Raw genomic sequence first — 25,227 nt, 5'->3', positions numbered from 1 at the left:
TTTCTATTAATATAGATATCTTGTTATCGACTTATTGTCCAGGCATAATTCAGTTCATTCTCTTTTGTTTCCCTCTGTGTGTACAGGTATCTACACAGCGCAGGTATCCGTATCCAATCGCTATGACAACATCAGCCAGAGCATCAACATGAGTGTTTACAGCATCCTGACGCATGTCGACATACAAACAGAGCGGCAGTTTGTGCTTTTGGGCCAATCGTCCTTCTTTGAGGCCCATCCTCTGCCTTCGCCGTATGGTATTCACTACGATTGGGACTTTGGGGATGGCACCGCCCTCAAAGGTCGGCGGGTGCCACACACCTTCGCACAGAGCGGCAATTTCAACGTCTGTGTGTCAGTGAACAACACCATCAGTTTCACATCGACCTGTGCAGAGATATTTGTCTACGAGGAGATTGAGGGCCTCACAGCCAAAAGCTCCTCTCCCTCAGAGCTCCAAAGCCCCACCAAGGTGTGGGCACAGCTCAGTTCTGGTAACAACATCACATGGATTTTCTCCATGGGGGACGGCACCGACCCTATAATTACATCTCAGCCTAACATATCGCACAACTATGTCAAAGAGGGCAACTACACAGTGAATGTGACCGCAATGAACGCAGTGAGCTTTGGCTGGATGCCCCTCTCAGTTCATGTGTACGTCTTCCAAGTCATAAGGATGGAGCCTTCAGGATGTGTCCAGGAGCGGACCAAAGTCAACTTTCAGGCCTGGGTATCTGGCAATGCAACAATTCACCATTACAATTGGAGTTTTGGGGATGGGAGCCCCAATGAGACGGTTCATGGAAACTCCAGCGTCTCACACACCTACCAGCTGAGTGGGAACTACCACCTCTCCTTGCTTCTGTCCAGTGGAGTCAACAAAGCCACCAAGGCCAATTTCTTCAACTGGGTGTGTGTGCAGCCAGCTGTGACTAATGTCAGCATCTTCCCTGAAAAATCACACTATGGAGTTGGAGAAGAAGTATATTTCAAAGTGATAGCTGAGCCAGAGTTCAATTACAGCTACCGGTGGGACTTTGGTAGAGGGGAGGAGCCAATCTTCACCCATGGCTCTGGAAATGTTGTAGCAAAGTATAAAAAATCAGGTCATTATGTGATAACTGTTCATGTTTTCAACAACATCTCTGCCAATAACGCGAGTGCTGTCATTGACGTTCTGGTTCCCATTGGACCAATCTTGATACGTCACAATGGGACAAAGTACAACAACTTGACACGAGGAACTCCATACACTTTCACAGCTTCTTCTCTGGCCTCTGATGTTACTTACACCTGGAGTTTTGGAGATATTCAAGTGGTTACCGGCCAGAGTATCCTCCATACATACAACATCTCTGGGAACTACAACATCACACTGAAAGCTGCCAACAGTGTTAGTCAAAATGAGTCTTTTCTACTGGTTTCTGTGTTTGCGCCGATTTTAAGACTGAAAGTGAATGCTAGCGTCGTAAACGTCCCCTTGAATGAGTCAGTCTACTTTGAGGCCTGCAAGGAGGATGGAGACAGTGTAGACTACTCCTGGATTCTGTGTGACCGCTGCACCCCGATCCCAGGGACCAATACCATGTTCTACACCTTTCGCTCCATTGGCACCTTCAACATCATTGTGATAGCGAAGAATGGCGTGGGAACAGCAAATGCAAGCATCTCCCTGTTTGTCCAACGGAAGCTGGAGGGCCTGCAGATTTTGACAGAGGACATCAAAGGAGGCGGAAGTGCAGCGCTGGAAAGCTCTTGCTATGCGACAAACAGCGTACTTCATCTTCAAGCGGGATTGAAGGAGGGCACCAACATGACATTTAACTGGAACATTGTCAGAGAGCAGGATACTGTCAGCTCATTCAACATGAGTGGGAAAATGGTGGAGCTGAATTTCTCAAAGCCAGGACCCTGTAACATCTTTCTACGAGCGGAGAACCTCCTGGGTCATCTTCTGGTCAACAAAACCATCTATTTTTTTGAACCACCTTCTGGAGTTGACCTAAAGATCAGTAACAACCCAGTTGCCACTGGAGCTTCAACAAACCTGACAGTAGAGGTCATGAAGGGTTCAGATCTACAGTATCGGTGGTCTGTGAATGGAAAAAATCAGCCGTCGACCGCACCCTGGTTGGCCTACACCTTCGACAGTCCAGGTCGAAAAAAAGTTTCAGTGGAGGTGTACAATAAAGTTAATTCAACGATTAAATCAAAGACCATCGACGTCCAAGATATAATTTCTGGGTTAAGTTTCTCAATACCAAATGACAAGGACCGGAACCACTTTGAAACCGGAGTTGGCATCAACTTGGAGGGGGTGGTGATGACGGGAACTGATGTGAGGTGGACGTGGCTGGTGGAAGGAACTATTAAATCAGGAAGGCAAACTTTTCTCAATTTTTCTGAGCCTAAAACAGTCATCATTACTCTGAACGCCACTAACAACGTTAGCAGTAAGGCCTTTTCAAGGGAGTTCTTTTTTCAGGACAAGATTAAAGTGGGACTGAAAGCAAGTAAGGAGTATGCAGCAGTTAACGAAAAGGTGGAGTTCACACCTCTTCTGATAGAGGGTACGAACGTCAGTCTGACCCTCACCTTCAGCCCTGATTCAGAAATCCACCCTCAGCCGAACAAAACCTACACTCACGCCTTCAGCAAGGTGGACACTTACTACGTGAATCTGCAGGGATGCAACAAGGTAATGGAAACATAGATTGGTTTGTTGAAAACATACCTGTCCTCAAATCTTTTGACAATCTTTAAAAGCTTGCTTTGGATCACATATTATCACAGAGGTACCAAACGTATTGCATCACTCCCAGATAGTTTATTGAGTCCTAAGTAATGCTTACATTGTGATTGTCCTGGAATGGACTTTTTGTCCCCCTATTAGATCCAAGTAATTTCAGACTAGGCATCTAAGCAGTCCAATAATACATTTATTTTAATTAAAACAATCCCACGCATATCCCTGTGGCAAAAAACCCATAACATTTCATTAACTGTACTTTCCAAACTTCAGTACCTTGATAAAAGTGATAGGCGGGCCTCCTTTATTTCACACAACTTGCCAGTAAGTTAGACAAATTAAGTCTTCCTGTGCATATGAGAAAACATAAAGCCTTCTTCAACCAGCTGATCAGTAGTATTCAGCAACATGTGGGGGAAAGACTAACTATCATTTGTGGAAAGTCAGGTCTCTCCTGCCGTTAATTAGGATTCTCATTGAAGACTTTTATCTGCTGCACCTGCCAATCCAGTCTCTCATCTACTGTGAATGTCATTGTAAAGAGTGAAAACACTCAGATAAGATGAGAACATCTCCTGTTAACATTTTTCTACATTTAATATTATCTATAGTGCTTCAGCCAAAGTTGTTCAGTTCATAGTTTTCATTAAGCAAAACTTCATGTAAAATTAGCATTGGGAAAGTTGAACTTAATGGAGGTATTAAGAAACAAGAACAGATGGTCTGTTTTCGATAAACTCCACCTGGATGAAATAAATTGTGGGTTTCTTTTTGTTGTGCGTGATCCTGATTCCCTTTGACGTTACACAGGGGTTGTTTGGTTTCTATTCTTCTCATAATCTCCACTGACAACACAGTCTCAGCAATTGATGGCAAACACCTGCATCCCATCTGATCAACAGCTACAAGCCTGTTATTTGAAGATACTTTGGATTCATTTTGTGTAGGTTTATTTTTGATAATCCATCACAGAATACTTCAGATTTTATTTGAGTGACGTCCTGATTCCCGTAACCAGGTCTGGTGATCACTAATAAAATTTAACTCATCTTTTTAGAAAAGGAGATCAATGTAATTTATTCATAATTTAACAAAGGACTCAGTTACATTTTTGCATAGAGTCATGTTGGTTTGGAGAGCTTCTCTGTCTTATCAAGTTCTTGGATACACTCTGGTTATTTTTGCTGACAGTAATATTTATTGGATGATATGAGACCAAAAAAAAAGAAATGTGGCATGATCAGTTTTTACAGCACCAGAATCTGGTTGTCAGACTTCATGCTTGTGACTATTTGAACATTTTAATTTTCAGCTGTAGGAGTAAATTTCTGTTCAGCTTGTGCCGTTTACTCCCTTCTTTTCTTCCTTCCTTTCTTACTGTCCATGTTTGTTTCCTTCCTTCTTTATGTAACCATTAGTTCAAAATGTTGCGAAAGCTGCTCTTGTTAGTGGCTGTGAGTCTAATAGACAATGATTCGAAGTAAAGTATTTTTATTTCTTTTTGCCTCATCAGATATCCTGTTACAATCACAAACTTCAAATAGAAGTGGTGGAGCCGGTGAGTGGGCTTTCCATCCAGGGAGTCAGCAAAGCCATCTCCGTGGGCGAGAAAAGGATGTACACGGCCGACATCGAGAAGGGGAATCCTGTTAGTTTCGTGTGGACGTTTAACCTGAATCACCAGAAGGTCACACATGTGGGCAAACAGGTTTGACTCCTCACACCTGAAGCATTCTCAGATTTTAAAGTTAGTGTCAGAACAGCACAGTCAACCCGCCAGAATGTTGACATTTATCTCCATGACCTCAGGTGCAATACGATGCAGAAAAGCCCGGCCTGTTGATCATTTTTCTGAGGGCTGTAAACAACGTGCAAGATCAGAACATCACCGAGCACATACAAGTGCAGAACCGCATGAACTCCGCCGAGCTGTACGCGGTGCCGCAGGATACTTTTGTCCACAAGACAATCACCTTGATGGCCCATATTACGCCCACATCCAGCCCAGTGGACTGCCTGTGGGACTTCGGGGACGGTTCTGTGAGAGTCGCCACCAACACGACCACCACCACTGTGCGCTACAGTCATCCAGGAAACTATATGGTCCAAGTATGTACATCCCCATGTTATCTCCCCATTGATCAAAAAAAGATTCAAACCCCATGATCATCTCCACATTTTGTCACCTTACAGCCTCAAGCTTCATTGAATTTTGGGGAATTTTACTGACAGAGTAGCACCTGATTGTGAAGGGGAAGTAAAATGAATCAATGTCATTTACGTATATATAATTTTCGTTTTTGTACATCACAAATTAACTTGAGTAAAGAAACTGCAACATCAGCAGGAGGAAAAGAATAAAATCTATGTAAAGATAGAAAATTACACAAAGTCAGGTTTGATAATTCAGTCACTATCATAGTTTTCAAAAACTATGCCTTGTGACTTCAATGTAAAGATTATTCATTTGATTATGAAAATACGGTACTGTCAAATAAACCCACTCATTAATCTGCGAAGTTTCCTTCTTAAACCCCTTTTGAGTTGTGGTTTAACTCCAAAATTGCTATTTATTATTTGCTTAAACCAAAAGCACTCTAAGTAGAAATGTATCTTTTTTTGTAATCCTGGTCTATCCAAGTTACCCATAGATAGTACCACAAATTGAAATTGTATTTTCCTTTTGAAGACTGTCTCCAGGACTTTGTGTATTTCTCTCCAAAATGAAACCACATGAGCTCAATTCCAAAAAATGTGAAAGTGATTTGCTCATGTAGATCCACAGAGTCTCCAACAGTTGGCCCGGCATGAATATTTAGTCTTTTGGGCCGGTGTGCAAAAGTAGCGGATCATATTCCTCTAGCTGAATTCCCTCCAGCAGGGAGCGCCTGTTGCACTTCACTGTTGTCTACAGATTCCCTGTACTTAACGTCACATTGCCCTTTGTTTCCATTTTGCTTTTAAATGAACTGTGTTACCTGCCTGTAAAATTTGCAGTGATTTCCGGTACCAAATATAGCTTAGACATATAGCATAGAAATTATATATTCTTAACTGCATTTTTGACTATATCAAAAATGTCTTCACTGATATTAGGAACTTCGCTTATTTTTTTCTTCCCTAAAACGTTTCCAATTTGTAAGTATCTAAACAAATCTGGATCCTGCAATCCAAATTTATCCCCGAGGTCCTGGAAGCTTGTCACTTTGTCCTTCTTCATCAAAATCCAGTATGTCTTGAGACCTTTTTGTTGACCATGACGGAAATGTTGACTCTAAGTTGGAACTCTAAGTTGCAAATAGCACATTCAGAAGGAAACTTTTGCCTGCTCCGAAAACTCAAGCTCAAATTGGAAACAAGTCCAGAGTCCACTGGGGAATTCAAAATACACCTTATGTTGTTCTGATTTAAAATAAAAACAAAGCATGATGGAGCAGAAACAACTTCTCATTTAAATGATTACTGGAAAGACAAACCGGTCCTCTTGAAGAGAAAACTATTGACCACTTATTAATTAATCATTAGTCAATCAGTAAGATCAGTTAACTTTACATTACCTCATTCATTGACAACTTGCATGCCTAACATCAACATTTGCTTGTATTATTTAATTTCTACTTTGCAATTTTGTGCTTCTTTGAGTTGGTCTCATATAAAGTCTCAACAAACCACAATGAAGCTTGCTGTTACGTGTCAAGATCTTGAAAAATATTCACTCCCAGGGGTGTGAATATTTTTTCAAGCTCCTTTTGGATAGTCTTCGATTTCACGGCTACTGAATGGTAAAATCTTTACATCCTCTCATGCCTGCCTGTTCCCTGCCAGGTAAACTGCAGTAACCTGGTGAGCTTGGTTTTGGCCGAGGTGGAGGTAAACATCAGAGTACTGGAGTGTGAGGAGCCAGAGGTGCAGATCTCTCAGTCCCGCCTGGTGGTCTGGCGCTCCCAGCCCATTTCAGTGGAAGCCAGCATGGACTTGAAGGGCTGCGTGCGCTACGGAGTTCAGTACCTCTGGCAGGTATTCTCAAAGTCAACCTGCGAAGACGAGATAATGAAAGAGCTTTGGACTTTTCCCCCCGTGCTGGAGTCTCGGTTTCCTCCCAGCCAAGCAGTCCGCCTGCCTGTGGAGGTAGATGTGGGGCGGCTACAGTTGCAGCTGCCAAAGATGGCTTTGGCAGCAGGGAACTACTCCTTAGTGTTTTCTCTGTCATACGAAGGCGTGCCGCTACGGAAAGCTGCCTGTCTGCAACTCAGTATAATGACTGCTAAGTGAGTACAAAATCACACGATTTAAGTGTATGCTTCTTTGGTTCTTATAGAGAACAAAATCTGCATGAAAGAGTGACGAGTTTGGCTCTGTGGCTTGATGATGCTCTATTGCCATTCCTGATCACAGCACACTTTAAAAGTGAATATGGAAAAACACAGGCAGCAAATTAAGCCTAATTCCTTATCAAACCACATTCAGGCAATATACGTATTCATCTATTGAAATTAAACATTTCCAATCGCCCCTGCAGCAACATGTTTGCAGCTGGTCCGCTATTTTACTGACATTTTAATTCATCTTTCTTATCAGGTTGAAGCCCATTATTGAAGGAGGAACCCGGCGGGTGTGGTCCAGGACGCGGGACCTGCAGCTCAGTGCAGAGCAATCCTACGACCCCAACATGGACCTAGAGAACCAGTCTCTGCTGCGTTACCTCTGGGAGTGTGAAAGTACCTCTAAGGTATCTTACTGACACATCTGACATGTCAAGTTGGCAGAGTGCTATTTAACAAACAGAGCGAAAGCTATTGTTGGGTTTCAGATGACGTAGCACCCACCCAATGCACATGGAGGGCAGGAAGTGAATGCAGCCCATTTATTTCTGTTGATCCAGCGTCAAAATGTCTAAAGTTTGTTTCCTGTACGGTTGTTCCAACCGTTGTAATAGAGAGAAAGATAAACGTTATTTTCATGTTCTGTAGGTAGTTGGTCACAAGGGAGTTAATTTTAAAAACCTTACCCAAAAAAGAGGAGAAAAGTGGATCAACAATCTACGCTAAAAACAGATGGTGTGAAAACTAACAATGCCAGAGTTTGCAGCGCCCACTCTCTGACAGGCAACGATCGCATAGTTTAAATAGTATTTTCAGATATTTTATTGGACAGTTACTAAGAAGGACAAGCATTCATATGTAAGGTAAAATGGATTATTTTTATGCCCTAGCATGGTTGTCCTCGGAGTGCTAATGTTGTTAGCGGCTAGCTCTGTGCCGAGTTACGGACAGAAAATATAATGTATATTTAGTGGGACTTTCATGGTAAAAAATAAATAAATAAAAAATCTAAATAAATTAAATATAGCCTACATCTATACAGTCACAGTAAGCTGTGACTATTCCCCCACGTGGTTCGTGTCTGGCCACGAACATGGAGGTTTCTGTAGATCGGTGCGAATAGTTGACCTACATTTGACCTGAATCCAGCGTCCTACAACGACTCAACATTAACATAAAACTCCAGCATGAATTTGTGTTTACAGAAGCTAAATAAATTATTTACCGGGAGATCCAAGCTCATAGAAATAACATAGGTTAGGTATGTGGCTCGCCTCGACAGTCAGGATAAATGCAAAGTAAATTTATTCTGGCATGTCTTTACCTTTTCTGTGTTTTGAATCTTTAACTTAAACCACAGAAACAACAGATTTGAATTGTCAAACAAGTTAAACTTTTATTTAACTTTGTCTTCTAAGGACAAAGAATAACAAAGCAAAGCTGTGACGGACAGTAAAACATGCTTCGAGTAAACTACTCCCTGCAAAGCAGCATTGATGTCAAACAGAGAAAATGTCTGTCAGTGAATGTTGAAGGGTCTGTGTTGATTTTATGTTTTCCACAAACACTGCTGCCATGGCGGAGGGCGGCGAGACTCATTAAGCTTCAGCAGCAGAAAATGAGAAGGGTGTGTCCAGCAAAATGGAGCTATTTGTCCATTATGTAAATACTGTGTTTTATTTTCAAATGTTGTGAACACTAACAGGTCAAGTGTTCAATTGGTTTTGCAACAATTCTTGTAGAGTTGTGAATTTGTGCGCTGCTCTCTGGATCAGGCATTTAAAGGGTTACATAACTGTTTAGAGATAAACTCAGCATTCCTCAGCCCCTGCTTTTGCTCTCCACCCTTGACAATTACACAGTCCACACCAACAGCATCACACACATTCGCACGCAGGCGCGAACACACAGCAGGCATGGCTGCGGATAGAGGGGAGGAAGAGTTTGGTGTCACTTCAGAGAGTTTCAGTGCATCAAGTCAAACCATTATTTCTCAATCTGTAATTCAGCCTCTTCTCTCGTCTTGGAGAGTGTTACCATATCCCAGTCAGTGCTCCTGTTTGTATTTAAACAAAACATAATGAAGCTATCTTCTGTTCCCAGGGTCCGGAGCACTGCTCCAGCCTTCACTTCAGCCTTGGTACGGATCCGGTGTTGGGAGTCTCCAGCTCGGAGCTGGAGGCAGGCGTCGAATACACCTTCAAACTAACCATCAGCAAAGATGGCATGGCACCAGAGTCCACTACTCAGACTGTGAGTCCACGCAAAATGTCCTCCGTGCCGAGAAGAATCAGTTTTTTTGTTTTTTTTTATGCTGTGATGAGTGATCAATAGATGTGGAGGACCAATCCTGCCATAATTAAAAATAAAACAATACCTGAGCAAGAAATGTCAAAAAAAGAAAGATGGAAATAATTAGGTTTAGTGAAATCTGTTTGGTAAAAAAAAGAAAAAAAATCCAAAAGAAGTATAAAAGAGGAGAAAATATATTGATGTTTAAGAGATAAAAGAAGAGTAAAATCATTTTAAAATTATATTTTTAGGGGTGAAAAACATTTATTTTTTATTTTTATTTGGGTGGTAATTAATATGGAAGAAAAAAGGGTGTGTGATAAATAAACAAAAAGAAAACAATACCATTGAAGAAAAAATGTGACTGAAAACTGTTGGCTTAAATAAAAAAATATGCAAAAAAGCACAGAAATAAATTAGAAAACTTAAAAATTTAATAATAAACATACATTTAAACCTAATTAATTGATCGATTGTTATGTAAATCTTTTCATTGTTTTGTTGCATTTAATGACACAAATTTATTTCTGAGTTATTAATTCCTAATTATGGTACGAGTGGTCCTCCATAAATGTGTACCTTTCTCCACGTAAAAGTAGAAAATCTGTGTTTTGACAAACCACACTTTCTGATTGCGATCGCTCTGGATTTGCAACAGGTTCTTGTGCAGAGCGGCGACATTCCCATGGTGTATCTGGAGTGTGTGTCTTGTAAGGCCCAGTCCATTTATGAGGTCAGCAAGAACTCGTTTGTCTCCCTTAAAGGAACCTGCACCAACTGCCAGGGCTCTCAACGAGGGGTAAACACACACACATATACACACACACACACACACACACGTAAATTGAAGGCAGAGTGAAGTCAGCGTTTCCAGGTCCTTCTCTTCCTTCTTATGTCTTCTCTTTGGATTTTTGTGCAGATGTGTGTTTGTGTGTGAGACGTAAATGAGGTAATTGTAAGCCTGAGTGGAGCCAGAGAGGATATGTTATTTCCAAACTAACACAAGGAAACCTTTGGTCGAGTTGCTGGAGGTCAGGCAGTCCAAACCAGCTGGCTGCTGTCGGCTGCACAATAATATGGGTCAATTCTTAAACGCAGCTTTGGTTTCTGTTCTGTCGAGAGAGAAAAAAACTGCATTTGTTGTTATTGGCATAAGTCTGAATCAGCCTGGATGTAAAACAGATCTGTTTTCTCAGGAGCTGTGTGTCCCTCAGGGTTCCTACAAAGTCTTGAAAATTAATAGAACATGATTGGCGTATTTCCCACCATTGAATCATGATGAAAGCATAAAATATTAGCTTGTATTTACAGTCTTTAGTCCATATATACTCTTAAATGGTGCATCCATCCATCGATGTTTCCAAACACAGGGGTTTACTTTTTACTTTTTAATAACTCGAAACCTTTGCGACTTTCTACTCACTGTTCAACAATTTGAAGAGAAAAACGTTGTCATTTTTACCCATTTTTATTAATAATAATTATAATCTTTGTTGTCCACAGATGTGGAAATTTGCCTTTGGCTTCACATGGTGGTGAAAAAACATAAAACACTCACAACACATAATAAGAACAAACCACAATAACGTCACAGAGATTACTGTGATAAATGAGTTCTCATAAATGTTCTTGGTTTTTCTGACAAGCTTAACAAATTCCTTAAACTGTGCATGACTTAAGTCAGTTCAATTCAATTTCATTCATAGAGCCCAAATTTACAACAAATGTCATCTCAAGCCACTTTATAAAAATATTATTTAAATTCATTCACTCTTACATTCCAATTAATCCCAGTTATCAAACTGTACAGTGAGCTCAGTTCATTTTTTCAAAGTTGTTTGAAAAGTTTCTAAGGAAAGTCACCAACAATTTCTTGGACCTTTTTTGCTTTTTGTGCAAATCTCCCAGCATCCTTTGCTCAGAGAGAAGGGTGATGATATGTTCATTGCTTAAATGTTATTAAACTATTCCTTAAATCTGTAACATGTGAAAGTATTGCCTTTAAATAATCAGCTTATATACCACCCACACAGCTTTTGGGCCCACCCGTATGAATCATTCACATAGCTAACTGCTTGCATCTATCACTTCTGCTTCCAAATATTTGGTTTTATATCAATTTGCTCATAGCAATCTGATCGTCAAGAAAATATCTGAAAAGTATATTTGTACGTCTTGCCATAAGTTTTTCATTAGAATTTTGAGGAGTTGGCCAGCACTTCTTTGTGCCTCTAATGTTTGCTCTCCCTCCGTTGCGTTCAGCGCTGGAGCGCCATGACGCTGCACAACGAGACTCTGGTCCTGGACTCGTCCTCCACCACCACTGGGAGTGACGGCATGAACCTGGTGCTGCGACAGGGAGTCCTGAGGGACAAAGACTCCTATATCTTCACGCTGCATGTGACTGACAGCAGTTTGGATGGTGAGGGAGCTGCGTCTATTATACTGCACCACAACATGCCCCCAGAAGGCGGGGAGTGTCACCTGACAGGAGCAGGGGAGGCGGGAGTACTTTACGGGGACGGAGACGGCTGGAGGATCCGGACGTTGCTGGACCAGGTCCATTTCAACTGCTCAGGTAGGACTGACATTGACGTCTAACTGGTTTTTCACCATTTAGTGTTATATAACCCAGTAAATATGCTATCGTTGTCTTTGTGCACAGGGTACAGTGATCTGGGGGTCTCAGAAACCCCATTCCTGTACAGCCTGCTGGTGACGCGCTGCAGAGAGGATTACTGCGAGGATTTCTGCATTTACAAAGGCAGCAACCCGGAGCACTCTGCCTTCCTGCCACCGGGCTTCCGCTCAGCTCGTCACCGTGTGTCCGTGTCCATCACAGTGGAGGACCACCAGGGTGCTGCCAACCTCGCACTTAACAAGTAACTGATACTTATGTTGTGTTTTTAGACTGGGGTGATGTGCTCTATCTTCCTGGTTTTAGTGAGAGCACAAGGATCAACGTTCTGGATCAGCTGCAGGTGTCTGATTGATTTTTTTTAAGCGGACATGTATAGACACTGTTCTAGTGATCAATGGGACTAAAGATAAACGTCCTAGAATCATAGAAATGCTCTTCGGGTGATAGAAGACTGACTTTGTAGCTGTCTCTTTGTGTCAGAGTATATCCCAGATTCCAGATCTGATCTCTAGTTTCAAGCGGTAATAACTGAAGCTATGTGCTGCTCTAGATCGTTGCTCTTTAGGTCCAAAGATAAAACTTCAGTCCTTGGGCCTAACCTACTAAACTAAGAAAGTGGTGAGCCTGAAGCATCGGTTTGTTCTGTGTTTTCATCCAGGACCATCGAGGTTGTGCTGCCAGATCTTCCTCCTGTGTACAGCAGTCTTCCTCACTGGCTGTCAGAGATCACCGACAGCAAGCTGAAGAGGCTGCTAGAGCAGGGAGACTCCCAAAGGGTCAGAGAGTTATCGCTGGCTCTCATTACAGTGCTGAATGAGGTAAGGAACGCCTGTTCACCCAGGACTCTTAGACATGCCTGTATGCCCAACCACAACGTGCGTGTCCGTGCTTTGTTTTTCATTAGTATGAACAAACCAGGGAGTCGTCACGCGTGTCTCGAGACGAACGCGACTACAGAGTTAGAGTCCGCAGCAACATCACCAGAGCGCTGACAGCTCTCGACCTGAACACCGTCAGCGACATCCAGCAGACGTCTGCCGCCTTGGCGCAATGCACGGTGGGCTGTGTGAGATTAGACGGGTGTGGGAGGTACAAAAAGAGCAAGAATGAATAGAAGGGAAAAACTGTGGTTTCCGTGTGCTTTTTTTTTTTTTTTTTTTAAGGCTGTGAGTCGAGAGTTTATCTGCGAGGAGTGTCAGAACAGCACGCTAAACAAGCTGGAGTCAATGCTGGAGATCCTGCAGACGGACACCAAGCAAGGCACGGTCCCCCCGACGGAGATAGCCGATAACATCCTAAACATCATGGGTGAGTGAGAGTTTAAGTCCAAAGAGATTTTATTTTTCAATAATTATTTCAATAAAATAATAATTTTGCAATAAAAGTCTGAGGAGATTGTTATAAAGAATCCAAAGGAAACATGTGGAAGAAGCCGCCCTGGTCAGCCGGGATTGCTTGACCTATCTAATTTCTTCTCTCATCAGGTGATCTGATCCATCAGGTCAGCCAGTCGGCCTCCCATTTTAACTTCCAGCCTGGTTATGTGGATGGTCCTTCTCCCTCCTCCTCATCGTCATCTGCTGATCATGATAACACCCTGATGGACGCCCCGGCCTCCTCCCTGGAACCTCATCCTCTGCGCGTGGCGGCGAAGGCCTACAGCCTGTCCTCCGTCCTCATGCTGATCCTCATGCACGCCCGGGTGCTCAACGAGGAGCCTCTCATCCTCAGAGGGGCCGAGATAGCCGCCACAGGAAAACTGGCCGACCCCCAGAGTCTCCTCTGCTACCATGGCAACAGCAGTCCAGGTTTGCTTGAGTTTTTAGTCTGTTAGGAACGTGCGATTGGGCTAAATTAATATTTTAAAAAAATAAATACCAGAAGACTATTTATGAAAATAAAATTAAAGTGTGTAGTTTGGTATATGATTATGTAGATTTTTATAAAATTGTAATTATTTATCACTTGCATTTTACTTATTTCTGTATAAAAACCATCAGCACAAAATTACTAAGCAGAATTTAATTGTTTTTATCAGTAAGGTCAACAATATTGAATAATCAAAAAAGTGTAACCAATGGGAACTGTTTGATTTTAAATGCCGTAGTCCTTCACCCCACTAATTTCCACACTTTTCCGAGTGTTTCTAATGTTTTGTCACATAACAAACACAAACTAAATACATTCTTCAGTAGGATTTTGTGGTCCACTCAGTTTATTTAAATAGTGTCAACTTCAAAACAACAAATGTCATCTCAAGACAGATCTAAATTATACATAGGATTAAGGTACTGATGCAGAGTTATAGTACCGCTAGTTATAATAGTTATTGTAAAGCGCAAAGTTCATTTACTGTGCTAATACTTAAATGCAAAATGTTTACAGTTTGGGCTTAATTACTGCTCTGAGTGTGTTGTTTTTCAGCAAACGGCCCTATTTTGAGTCATACTCCAGTTAAGAATGAATCAATTGCTAAATTAGTTGATGATTATTTAAATAATCATCAACTAATTTAGCAATTGATTCATTCTAGTAACTAGCGGTACTATAACTAATCATTAATCATTAATCATCGTTTCAGCCCTACTCTCTACCTTATAGACATGTGACAAGATTGTTGAATTTCTGAAGGCAAGCAGTAAGAAATCCTGGCTCTTGTTTGAGACAAGCCATGTAGGCAGAGGTAGGCAGACATGTGGATGAATGTTTTCTGGTCAGATCACCAAAAATGAAAGTTTTCTGCTCATCTTTACATCTGGTTCTAGAGATGCTCTACATCCTCATTGTGTCCAAACATTTCCACTGATCCTTTCCTCCTCTTCTTCCAGAATGTGAGCGGTTCTCCATCCCCCGAGCTTTCAACCAAAGTCTCGGCAGAGCCGCTGCAGGAAACAGCATCTTGCAGCTACTTTTTCAGGTAATAACATCAAATGATGACAACTACTGAGTTATGTTCAAGATGAAGGGTGTCTTTAGAGCAAGACGTCATGATCATGCTGACAGAGTGTCTCATTAGCTGCGCAGTTTGACTTCTTGAAGCGGATCATCTTTACGCTGTGGCGTTCTTTTGAAGTTTCACTTTGCCTCCGCTCTTCTCCTCCATCACCCGTTTCTCCCCAGGTGGAGTCCAACCCCTTCCCTTTCAACTACATCTCCAATTATCCCGTCTCCACCGAGGTGGCGTCCATGGAGTTTCGCACCGAAAACGGCACCCACATCCCGATCTCTGGGCTCGACGACAGCATGGCCATCACGGTAGCTATTAGCAACAGCAGCAGCAGTGGGGAAGCAGGCGCCGAGGGTCCTGGGGTTGCTGGAGTCCCCTCAGCCGCAGCGGTAAACATCAGCCGCTGCGACTCGGTGGTGGTCAGAGTCAGCGCAGGAAACAGCAACAGACAGGCGGGCCTGTTTGTCCAGCTCAACTTCACCTCTATCGAAGGTGAGCAACTACTGACCGTGCAGAAACAAAGCAACACGTTGAAGCTTTTATAAGTCATAAGTTCACCTTTGTATTAAAATGAAGGAGCACGTTCTGCCAGAATGTAAAAGTTGTTGTTGTTGTTTTCTTTCACTATGTGTCCAAACTGCAGTTTTCCTTTGTGGATAAATAAATAGTAATTTTATGTTTCTCTACATTTTGTGTTTATTTTCATAGTAAGTGGGATCTCAAACATCCAGGACCTATTAAAAAAAAAATTATTCCAATAAACTTGATTGAAGCCAGTTTTTTTTTCCAGGAAAAGAGACAACGTTTTCTGTTTCATAAAAATATTGGCCGTTTTATTTATTGTTGAGGAAGCAAAAATAACATATTTTACTAAATATTTTTTGTATTTTTGACTTTAAAGAAATGTGCACACAAGAATCTTATACTAAGCAATTATTGGCCCAGTAGACCTTACTCAGCTGTTTTCTGTGTAATAAAACAACAACTGAGTATCCCAAAGCACTTTTATTTCAACAGCGTTTGGCTCATTGTGACTTGATGCATTGTTTTTATTGTCTTTAATTTTATGTGCGTTTTAAATGTGAGCGTTTTTTACTGTTTTATGTCTTGACTTCTACTCCTTGATTTGTCTTGTTTTTGTAAAGCACTTTAGGCAAACATGTTTGGTTTTTTTAAATGTGCTGTGTAAACAAATTGGATTAATGTGGATATCGATACCGTCCAAATTTTTGCTTTTAACTAGATTTTTTTCTTAGTTTAATGTCAGTATTTTTGATTGCATGGTTGCATTTGTTTTCCCTTCACAGATGCAAACAAGAGCGACGAAGATGAAAAAGTGGATGAGGAGCCGTTCCTGAACGCCTACCTCCATTCCCACGAGGAACCCAACGAGTTCAACTGCACGGACAGGAAGCGCATCACTCTCAGTATGACCAGAGGGCACGACCACAGGAAGTACACCTTCTTCCTGTCGCCAGAGTAAGAGTTTCTTTGCTCTCGTCTGAATTAGGTTGCGTTTCTGAACTCTTCACACAAAAAAGAGGAACTTTGATGTTGGTTCTTTTAGTGAAGCCAGAGTTTTCTCTGATAGAAAAGGCATCAACTAAAAGCAAACATATGGCTGCCATATTTGGGCTGTCAGATATCAGGAAAGAATTCAATTGTGATACCAATTCTGAACACTGATTATCAATCAATCAGTTATGTATTTTGTTTCTTTATTATTAAATAATGCTGGGCTTCATGGAGTCTATCTGACTGATGATGACGTCACTGACAGGCAGAGTGTGGCATTTGAAATATGGTATCCTATGCTTGAAAGCAACAGACCAGGATATCTCTGTATATTGATCACTCCTTGATTCTTAGTGCCGATTTTTATCTTTTCTGATAAATTCGCATTTGTTTCGACCAGATCCTACGACACCACTCAGGATTACTTCATCAATGTAAGCACGCCCTGCGGCCCTGATTCTCAGCCTGCCCGTGTTCGCCTGGAGGTCGGGGTGTTTGCCGTTCTCTGTCAGTACTTCAGCGAGGCCGAGAAGCAGTGGAGGATGGACGGGATGGTGCCGCTGGCAGAGACCAACTTCAGCAGAGCCGTCTGCCGCACAAGACACCTCACATCGTTTGCCGTGGGCCTGTTTGTGCCGACCAACGCCGTTAGCTTTAAAATGCCAGTCAGTACCACCACCACAAAAAAAAAAAGATTTTTACGTGACAGGTGTTGAAGACGCAACCCAAATGTACGCCTTCTTGTATATTTTAGGAGCGTTCAGGTGCACCAAGCCTGATTGTGCTGCTGGTGTGCATACTGGGCTTGCTCTGCTACATTGTGGCAGCAGCCATCTTGCACAAGTTGGACCAGCTGGATCTTCGCCGAGCGGGTGTGGTTCCACTCTGCGGCCAGAACGGGAGCTTCAAGTACGAGATCCAGGTCAAAACGGGCTGGAGCCGAGGGGCAGGTGAGGCAGAAAATCATTCCTACTAAAACTCAGAACTCGGTGAACTCATGAACTCGGTATTCATAAATAAAACTTTATCCATAGATATCAGTGCTGGTCAGAAGTAACGTACAATTGTCAGTGGAATGATAATTTGCAACTTTTGTTAATTGGGGCCTTCCATAGCGATACATAGGAGAGCATTGAAATGATTACACACAAATATACACAAATTTTAGCACACTTAGTCAACGGGGTTGTAATTCTCCACATACCATTGAGTGCAGGTTGGCTAAGTTTAGCATTGATGCTAATTTTTAGCATTGGATCCCCCGATTTGGGTCCAGCCGACAGCCGCAGCTTGGCAGGCCCCGTTTAAATTTCTTTAGAAATTTTTGAGTATTACTTGTTATTAATTTGGTGTTAAGATTAGCGTGTTTTGTTTTTTTTTGTCTGGTAACAAACTGTCACAGAGTGTAAATCCTATTTTTACTTTTGTGTTGAATGTTTGTTTTATAGTATATTTACCACCAAAGACAAATAAAAAAAACATTTTCACTTTTCTGCACAATTCACCAACTCCAGAATCCTTAGGTCGTATAAGATAAGTAGTATTTCAAAAGAGCAAAGGAAATATAATGTTTTTTGAACAATAACAATATTTGGTATTAATCAGTTGCTAAGAGATTTTCTGGTATCCAAGTGCTACGAAGTGCACATCTGATTTTTACTTCAGCAATATTCACCAAATGTAAATTTCTCGTGTATAAGCAGTTTTTCAAAAGAGCTTATGCTTTTTAAACAATAATAGTAATTGCTATTCATTTGGTGTTAAGAGATGATGGGTTTTTTTCTGGTAGCCAACTACCATGAAGTATAATTCAGATTTTTACTTTTGTGTTGAATGATTGTTTTATAAAAACCTTTTCACTTTTCTGCAAAATTCACCAACTGCACAATTCTTAAGTAGGATAAGATAAGTAGTATTTCAAAAGAGCAGGAGAAATCTTATGGTTTTTTTGAACAATAACAAAACTTGTTAATCTGTTGCTAAGAGATGAGCGTGTTTTCTGGTATCCAAGTGCCAGGAAGCAAACATCTGACTTGTACTTTTGCAAAATTTACCAAATCTAAATATCTTGTGTTTTATAAACCATAATTAATTTGGTGTTAAGAGATGAGTATTTTTTTTCTGGTACCGAACTGCCACAAAGTGTAGATCATATATTTACTTTTGTGTTCAATGTGAGTTTTATCATATATTTACCACCAATGAAAAAAACCAAAAAAAACATTTTCACTTTTCTGCAAAATTCACCAACTCCAGAATTCTTAGATAGAATAAGATAAGTAGTATTTCAGAAGAGCAAAGGAAATCTTATGTTTTTTTGAACAATAGCAATATTTGTTGTTAATCTGTTGCTAAGTGCCACGAAGTGAACATCTAATTTTTACTTTAGCTAAATTTACCATCTGTAAATTTCTTGTGTATAAGCAGATAAACAGTATCTCAAAAGAGCTTATGTTTTATAAAAAATAATAGTATTTGTTATTAATTTGGTGCTAAGAGATGAGGGTTTTTTTCTGGTAACGAACTGCCACGAAGTATAAGTCATATTTTACTTTTGTGTTGAATGTCTATTTTATAATGTATTTATCACCAAAGACAAAAAAAATCAGAAAGTTCACCAACTGCACAATTGTTGTATAAAATAAGAAGTATTTCAAAAGAGCAGAAGAAATCTTATGTATTTTGAACAATAACAATATTTGTTGCTAATCTGTTGCTAAGAGATGAGCGAGTTCTCTGGTGCCCTGAAGTAAACATCTGATTTTTACTTTCGCAAAAGTAAAAATCAGAAGGCAGTGTGTTAACATCAACACAAACATTAGCAGGCAGTGCCTTTTGCCTAGCCTTTTCCCTAAAATAAGGTTTTTCACACACACAAAAATTATTGTGCAAAACATTACTTATAAAACTAAACTTTAAGGTAATCTCTTAAGAAATTGAAAAGAGTAATTGTCCAGTGCAGTTAGAGCAGTGAACAAGTTAAAATGAGCTAAAAACAAAAGGATGTTGACCTCCATGTAGAGTGCAAACAGCAGATTGTTATTGATGAATTTATATGAAGTTTGATCAAATATCCAGCCTGAACTGTGAAAGAAGTGTGTTAAAGACCACCGGAAATGTGTGTGTGTGTGTCAATCTTTATTGTTTAGCCTTCATGTGGTTTAAGCGAAAATGAACAACAAATTAAAACTTGTGCACACAAACCTCACTTAATTAGTAAATTAGTAAACCTCTGACCAGCGCGGGATGTGACTCTACAAATTGCACTGTTTTAGTAATATCCCTTTTCTGTCCGTACAGGTACGACAGCTCATGTAGGAATCAGCCTGTATGGACGTGAGAGCCGCAGCGGACATCGCCATCTGGACAGCAAAGGAGCGTTCACGCGTAATGCTCTCGATATCTTTCACATCGCCACGGACACCAGCCTGGGCAGCGTGTGGAAGATCCGGATTTGGCACGACAACAAAGGTGAAGAAGAAGAAGGCTTCTGTTTAAATATCAGTCCGTCATTAAAACCTGTCTTCTGAATCTGTTGCAACCGTTACTCACTGCTGCCTCCGCAGGCCTGTCTCCGGCGTGGAGGCCACAGTACGTGTTGGTCAAAGACCTGCAGACTGAAAGCAGCTACTACTTCCTGGTTGAGGAGTGGCTGTCAGTTGACAATGAAACAACCGGAGGACGAGTGGAGATCGAAGTGGAGGCCACGGGTGAGTACCGAACATCTAAAATGCCGCCGGCCGTCATCGGTGGGCTCATGTCAACATATTTGCCCCTGCTCTCCCAGAGGAGACTGTGCTTCTTCGCCTGCCTCGACTCCTGAGGTCTGAGCTGCAGAGGGCGCTGTGCGAGAGTCACCTTTGGCTGTCTCTGTGGGAGAGGCCCCCCCGCAGCCCCTTCACCCGCCTGCAGAGAGCCACATGCTGTGCTGTGTTGCTGCAACTCATCCTGCTGGCAAACACCCTGTGGTACAGTGTTGTAGTGGACAAAAGGCACAGGTGTGTGAGATTTCCATCCTGTTAAATCCACGCAGCAAACATTTTCACATTTTATGCCACAGCCACAAACTTCAGTTCGTTCTACTGGGATATTGTGAAATGTATCAATAGACAACATAATTAGGTGGAAGAAAACAAATCAAAATCTGGAAACTCTATTATACTGACACCCCTAAATGAAATCCAGTGCAATTAGTTAAAATTCAGAAGTCACTTCAGCAGATTATGACTGTGTAACTAACTTAATCTCATTGTAAGTCCATGTTTCCTTTGACGACCTCAGATGTTTGTTAGAGAACATTAGTGAACAAACAGCATCGTAAAGACCAAGGAGCACATGCCAGATGTTACACCTTTCAGAAAAGTAACACTCGACGTTCAGGAGGAGTGGACTCAAGAGGCCTTGATGCAAATGTGCGGCGACATTTTCCAGATTTTTATTTGTAGAAAACCATATATTATTTTCTATAATTTCTGTAAAAAAAACCAACAAAAAAACAAACTTTGAGGCTGTAAATATAAAAAGTTCAAGCGGCCGATGTGGAAACGCGTTGACACCCATTGATTTCATCTCGTCCTGCAGCCAGAGGGCTGTGTCCCAGCATTCCTCGCTGAGTGGAGAGACGCTAGCAGCCGGTGTGGTGGCCTGTCTGACCGTCTACCCCCTCTACCTGCTGGTCTTCACTGTGTTCAGAATGAGCCGCAGCAAGGTGCGGTACCGCTAGCACCAACCACGTTCCTGTACGCTGCTTCCACACAGAAAGCTCAGAGTTGACGTGTTTGCGTGTGTCTCCAGTCTGTGACCGTGGAGCAGGTGTCGTCACAAGTGGATCAGGAGTCGGTTGAGATCGATGACTTCCTGGAAGACTCTATGGGAGGAAGTTCTTTCCTCTTTTTCAACGGAGAGGTGAGGTTTACTCTGAAACGTAGAAGTTTATTGACTAAAAAAAACTTTTATGGGTGTTTTAATCTGTCTGTACGTCTCTGTTCCTCAGACCAACTCGGAGGAAACAAACGTGGATCTGCCCTCTCCATCTATCAAGAGGTGAACTAATCTTCGCTGTCTATTTTCAGACTATGTGTGGCTCGGAGAGATATCACAAAAAAGCAAACCTTAAATAAAACGAAAGGAAAGAAAGAAGACTGCTTTCTTAGAACAAATTGACTGTACTGGTGAAAATATTTTTATGTTGACATCCATTTAATATGAGATGAACAAAACCTTTTCTTACAGTCACTACACTCAAGGCTGTTTGATCAACACTTCATTGAAGAGACGCTCTGAGTTTCAGAGCCTAGTTTCTGGAAACTAATAAACTCTTATGCATTGTGGCCTTTGGTCCACTCAAAACCTGTTTAATGTCACCAAAAGGCACCATTTATAAAAATTCAGACCAAGGGTGAGATTTGAGAAAACCTTTTGTTTGTGGTTGTGTGTATTCATGGGAAAACAGAGATTTGGAGTCATCCACAGTCTGATGTGCAAATATCTCCAACTACTCACTTTGCCCATCTTTCAGCATGTGTTTGATCAGATCCTCATCTGCAAACAGAAAGCAGCGCGAGCTCAGGATCGTTACGTCAGAAGTGTGTGGGTTTTAGCTTTGCGCTATCCTCTCCCCCTGTGGGTTTGGCACGTTTAAACGTGGCAAACCCAGATCCCCTTTATGGGGATGAAGGCATTTCTGAAACTGATCGCGTGTGTACAGGATTTTCTAAATGCTGTGGTGGAGATATTTGTTTCTATAAAGGCCCGGCTTCATGTGGACAAAGCCTCAGTGTTGCTCTCTAATCGTCTTCTGCTGCTATTCTTAGTGAGGACACCTGGGACATGCCAGAGGAGGACACGGACGACCGGGACTGGCCGGAGCTGATGAGTGAAGAATCGGTGATGGGAGGGGCCGGACACGGGGCGGGGATGCCCAGGCTGAAGAGGGTGAAAGGGAGCAGGTACCTGGGGGATGACATGACCCTTAACCCCGAAGAGGATGAAGGATCCGATCCGCAACACAACAAACATTTCACCTCATCAGGTAGCCGCAGCTCGGAGGCCTTAACGTCGAATCAGACGCTTCAGAGGTCACGACATTGACCTTGCGCTGCTTCCTGTTACAGATGAGGATCTGATCAAACACATCCTGGAAGACGGGCAAAACTTCTTTCCTCAGGCAGACGAGAGTGAGATGGCCGACCTGTACGTTATTCTTCTCTTATTTGGTAACATTTTAGCGAACAAGAACAATTTGCTGGTGTTTGATTTAAACCTATGACTTCTACTTTAGGTCAAGTATTTTTGGGGACAAGACAGAAGTGATTCTCCTTCAGAAACTCAGTGAGCCTCTTACTGTAGAATCCTTCAGGAGGGATCCACCGAAAACAGCTTTCACCTCAAATACAGGTCTGTTTCACAAAGTGTGTGAAATTCTAACCCCACTTTATCCGTGTAACATTACAAGTATTTCAGAGCTGAAACGATTAATCGTAGCATAATTTATTTTATCACTCAGTTTTGAACAGTTATAGTAGCCTATGCTAGCTATGCTGACAACATGCTAACCAATGTCAAAACAACAAGTTAATGGTGGGTAACTATGGCAACCAGCGACAGTTTAAAAGCAGTCAGGTTGCGCGCGCATCCACCGTGTTAATAACAAATCCATCAGCCAAGCCCGCTCTGAATGTCAAACAAAACTGTGACATCACAATGTGGCATCACAACACAACTCCAAAAACAGAATTCTGACATCACCAGCGAGTATAAAAGTTCCTCACATCATCTACTTTCATCACAACCGTTTAGCAGCCGTTGATGATTGAGATCCCTTGAGAATTTATTGAGCAGTTTGCAGCAAGACTTTCAACTTTGTTTGGTGATCATTTCTTTTAGAAATTGACATCAACCTTAACGTGACATCGTTACCAAGTATCTAGAAAAGTGCTTTTAACTTACAACCTGAAACAACCAAAGCTAACAATGCAGTCCAGCCAGCTTAGAATTGAAGAGGTTACATCCGACAACATCGTCGAAAGAGAGTTACAGCCACCCAAGCCACCGAAACGTAAAAAGAAGAAGGTGCCATTTGCAGTCTGGTGGGAGCTGTACGCTACTGAGGAGCAAAAAAATCCAGCTGAAAATATCAAGCAGCAGGACGCTTCACTGGAGATTGAAAAAGAGTCAATCGCCAAAGCAGTGGAGGCGGTGGATCAGAGAGGGGACAGATCGACATCTGAGAGCGAGTCCAATGAAAACCAGGTACCATTTAAAAGCTGGTCGGAGGAACACGTCCCCGTTGAACAAAGGATTTCTGCAAGAAACATTGAAAAGCAGAACGATTCACTGCTCAGTGCAGAAGAGTCCATTGCTAGAGTGGAGGAGACAATCAATACATCAGAGAAAGAACAGCCCTCTGAGTCTAGGGAACAGCCACAAAAGACCAGGCACAATAAGAAGAAAAAGATACCCTTTAATATATGGTTGGAGAAACATGCCCCAGCTGAAAGTACTGGACCACAAGATGCTTCACCAGCTTCTGAAAAAGCATCAATCTCCGAACTGCAGGAGACAAACAATCTGGCAGAGAAGCAGGAGTCCTTTCAGTCTTGCGCTGAAAATGTTACTAAGCAAGACACTTCTCTGCCTCAAGAAGGTGATCAAGCAGATTCTTTAAAAAAGGAGATTTGTACCGACGAAACACCACTGGTCACCGACCAGGATTTCATTTCCAAAGCACAGGAGACTTTGGATCAGCAGGAGGAGGAACAGCGACCAAAGATGAGGCGTATCAAGAAAAAAAAGATACCCTTCCATATATGGTTGGCGAAACAAGCCCCTCCTGAAAGTACTGGACCACAAGACGCTTTACCAGTTTCTGAAAAAACATCAATCTCCGAACTGCAGGAGACAAACAATCTGGCAGAGAAGGAAGAGTCCATTCAGTCTTGCACTGAAATTGTCAATAAGCAAGACACTTCTCTGCCTCAAGAAGGTGATCAAGCAGATTCTTTAAAAAAGGAGATTTGTGCCGACGCAACACCACTGGTCACTGACCAGGATTTCATTTCCAAAGCACGGGAGACTTTGGATCAGCAGGAGGAGGAACAGCGACCAAAGATGAGGCGTATCAAGAAAAAAAAGATACCCTTCCATATATGGTTGGCGAAACAAGCCCCTCCTGAAAGTACTGGACCACAAGACGCTTACCCAGTGACTGAAAAAACATCAATCTCCGAACTGCAGGAGACAATCAATCTGGCAGAGAAGCAGGAGTTCTTTCAGTCTTGTGTTGAAATTGTCAATAAGCAAGACACTTCTCTGCCGGAAGAAGTTGATCAAGCAGATTCTTTAAAAATGGAGATTTGTGCCGACGCAACACCACTGGTCACTGACCAGGATTTCATTTCCAAAGCACGGGAGACTTTGGATCAGCAGGAGGAGGAACAGCGACCAAAGATCAGGCGTATCAAGAAAAAAAAGATACCCTTCCATATATGGTTGGCGAAACAAGCCCCTCCTGAAAGTACTGGACCACAAGACGCTTACCCAGTGACTGAAAAAACATCAATCTCCGAACTGAAGGAGACAATCAATCTGGCAGAGAAGGAAGAGTCCATTCAGTCTTGCACTGAAATTGTCAATAAGCAAGACACTTCTCTGCCGGAAGAAGTTGATCAAGCAGATTCTTTAAAAAAGGAGATTTGTGCCGACGCAACACCACTGGTCACTGACCAGGATTTCATTTCCAAAGCACGGGAGACTTTGG

The 25,227-nt window shown here is 41.9% G+C and overlaps 1 protein-coding gene across 1 annotated transcript in view; it reads left to right on the top strand.

Moving 5' to 3' along the window:
- pkd1a (polycystic kidney disease 1a) overlaps positions 1-25,227 on the top strand; it is a 78,914-nt gene that overhangs the window by 38,957 nt on the left and 14,730 nt on the right. The window contains exons 18-44 of the mRNA XM_044113751.1: positions 87-2,701; positions 4,266-4,460; positions 4,562-4,861; positions 6,578-7,020; positions 7,331-7,481; positions 9,178-9,327; positions 10,025-10,165; positions 11,629-11,944; positions 12,032-12,248; positions 12,666-12,825; positions 12,912-13,064; positions 13,171-13,315; positions 13,492-13,815; positions 14,836-14,924; positions 15,128-15,446; positions 16,262-16,433; positions 16,870-17,134; positions 17,224-17,419; positions 19,770-19,940; positions 20,036-20,179; positions 20,257-20,467; positions 21,051-21,177; positions 21,264-21,374; positions 21,463-21,512; positions 22,283-22,500; positions 22,583-22,661; positions 22,750-22,865. Of these exons, the coding sequence (XP_043969686.1) occupies positions 87-2,701; positions 4,266-4,460; positions 4,562-4,861; positions 6,578-7,020; positions 7,331-7,481; positions 9,178-9,327; positions 10,025-10,165; positions 11,629-11,944; positions 12,032-12,248; positions 12,666-12,825; positions 12,912-13,064; positions 13,171-13,315; positions 13,492-13,815; positions 14,836-14,924; positions 15,128-15,446; positions 16,262-16,433; positions 16,870-17,134; positions 17,224-17,419; positions 19,770-19,940; positions 20,036-20,179; positions 20,257-20,467; positions 21,051-21,177; positions 21,264-21,374; positions 21,463-21,512; positions 22,283-22,500; positions 22,583-22,661; positions 22,750-22,865 (7,578 nt within the window). The remainder of the gene's footprint in view (positions 1-86; positions 2,702-4,265; positions 4,461-4,561; positions 4,862-6,577; positions 7,021-7,330; positions 7,482-9,177; positions 9,328-10,024; positions 10,166-11,628; positions 11,945-12,031; positions 12,249-12,665; positions 12,826-12,911; positions 13,065-13,170; positions 13,316-13,491; positions 13,816-14,835; positions 14,925-15,127; positions 15,447-16,261; positions 16,434-16,869; positions 17,135-17,223; positions 17,420-19,769; positions 19,941-20,035; positions 20,180-20,256; positions 20,468-21,050; positions 21,178-21,263; positions 21,375-21,462; positions 21,513-22,282; positions 22,501-22,582; positions 22,662-22,749; positions 22,866-25,227) is intronic.

The sequence above is a fragment of the Gambusia affinis genome, linkage group LG04 (genome assembly GCF_019740435.1).
Source record: "Gambusia affinis linkage group LG04, SWU_Gaff_1.0, whole genome shotgun sequence".
Classification (NCBI taxonomy): Eukaryota; Metazoa; Chordata; class Actinopteri; order Cyprinodontiformes; family Poeciliidae; genus Gambusia; species Gambusia affinis.
Note: the sequence above shows the minus strand (reverse complement) of the source record. Positions and strands in the feature narration are given on the sequence as shown.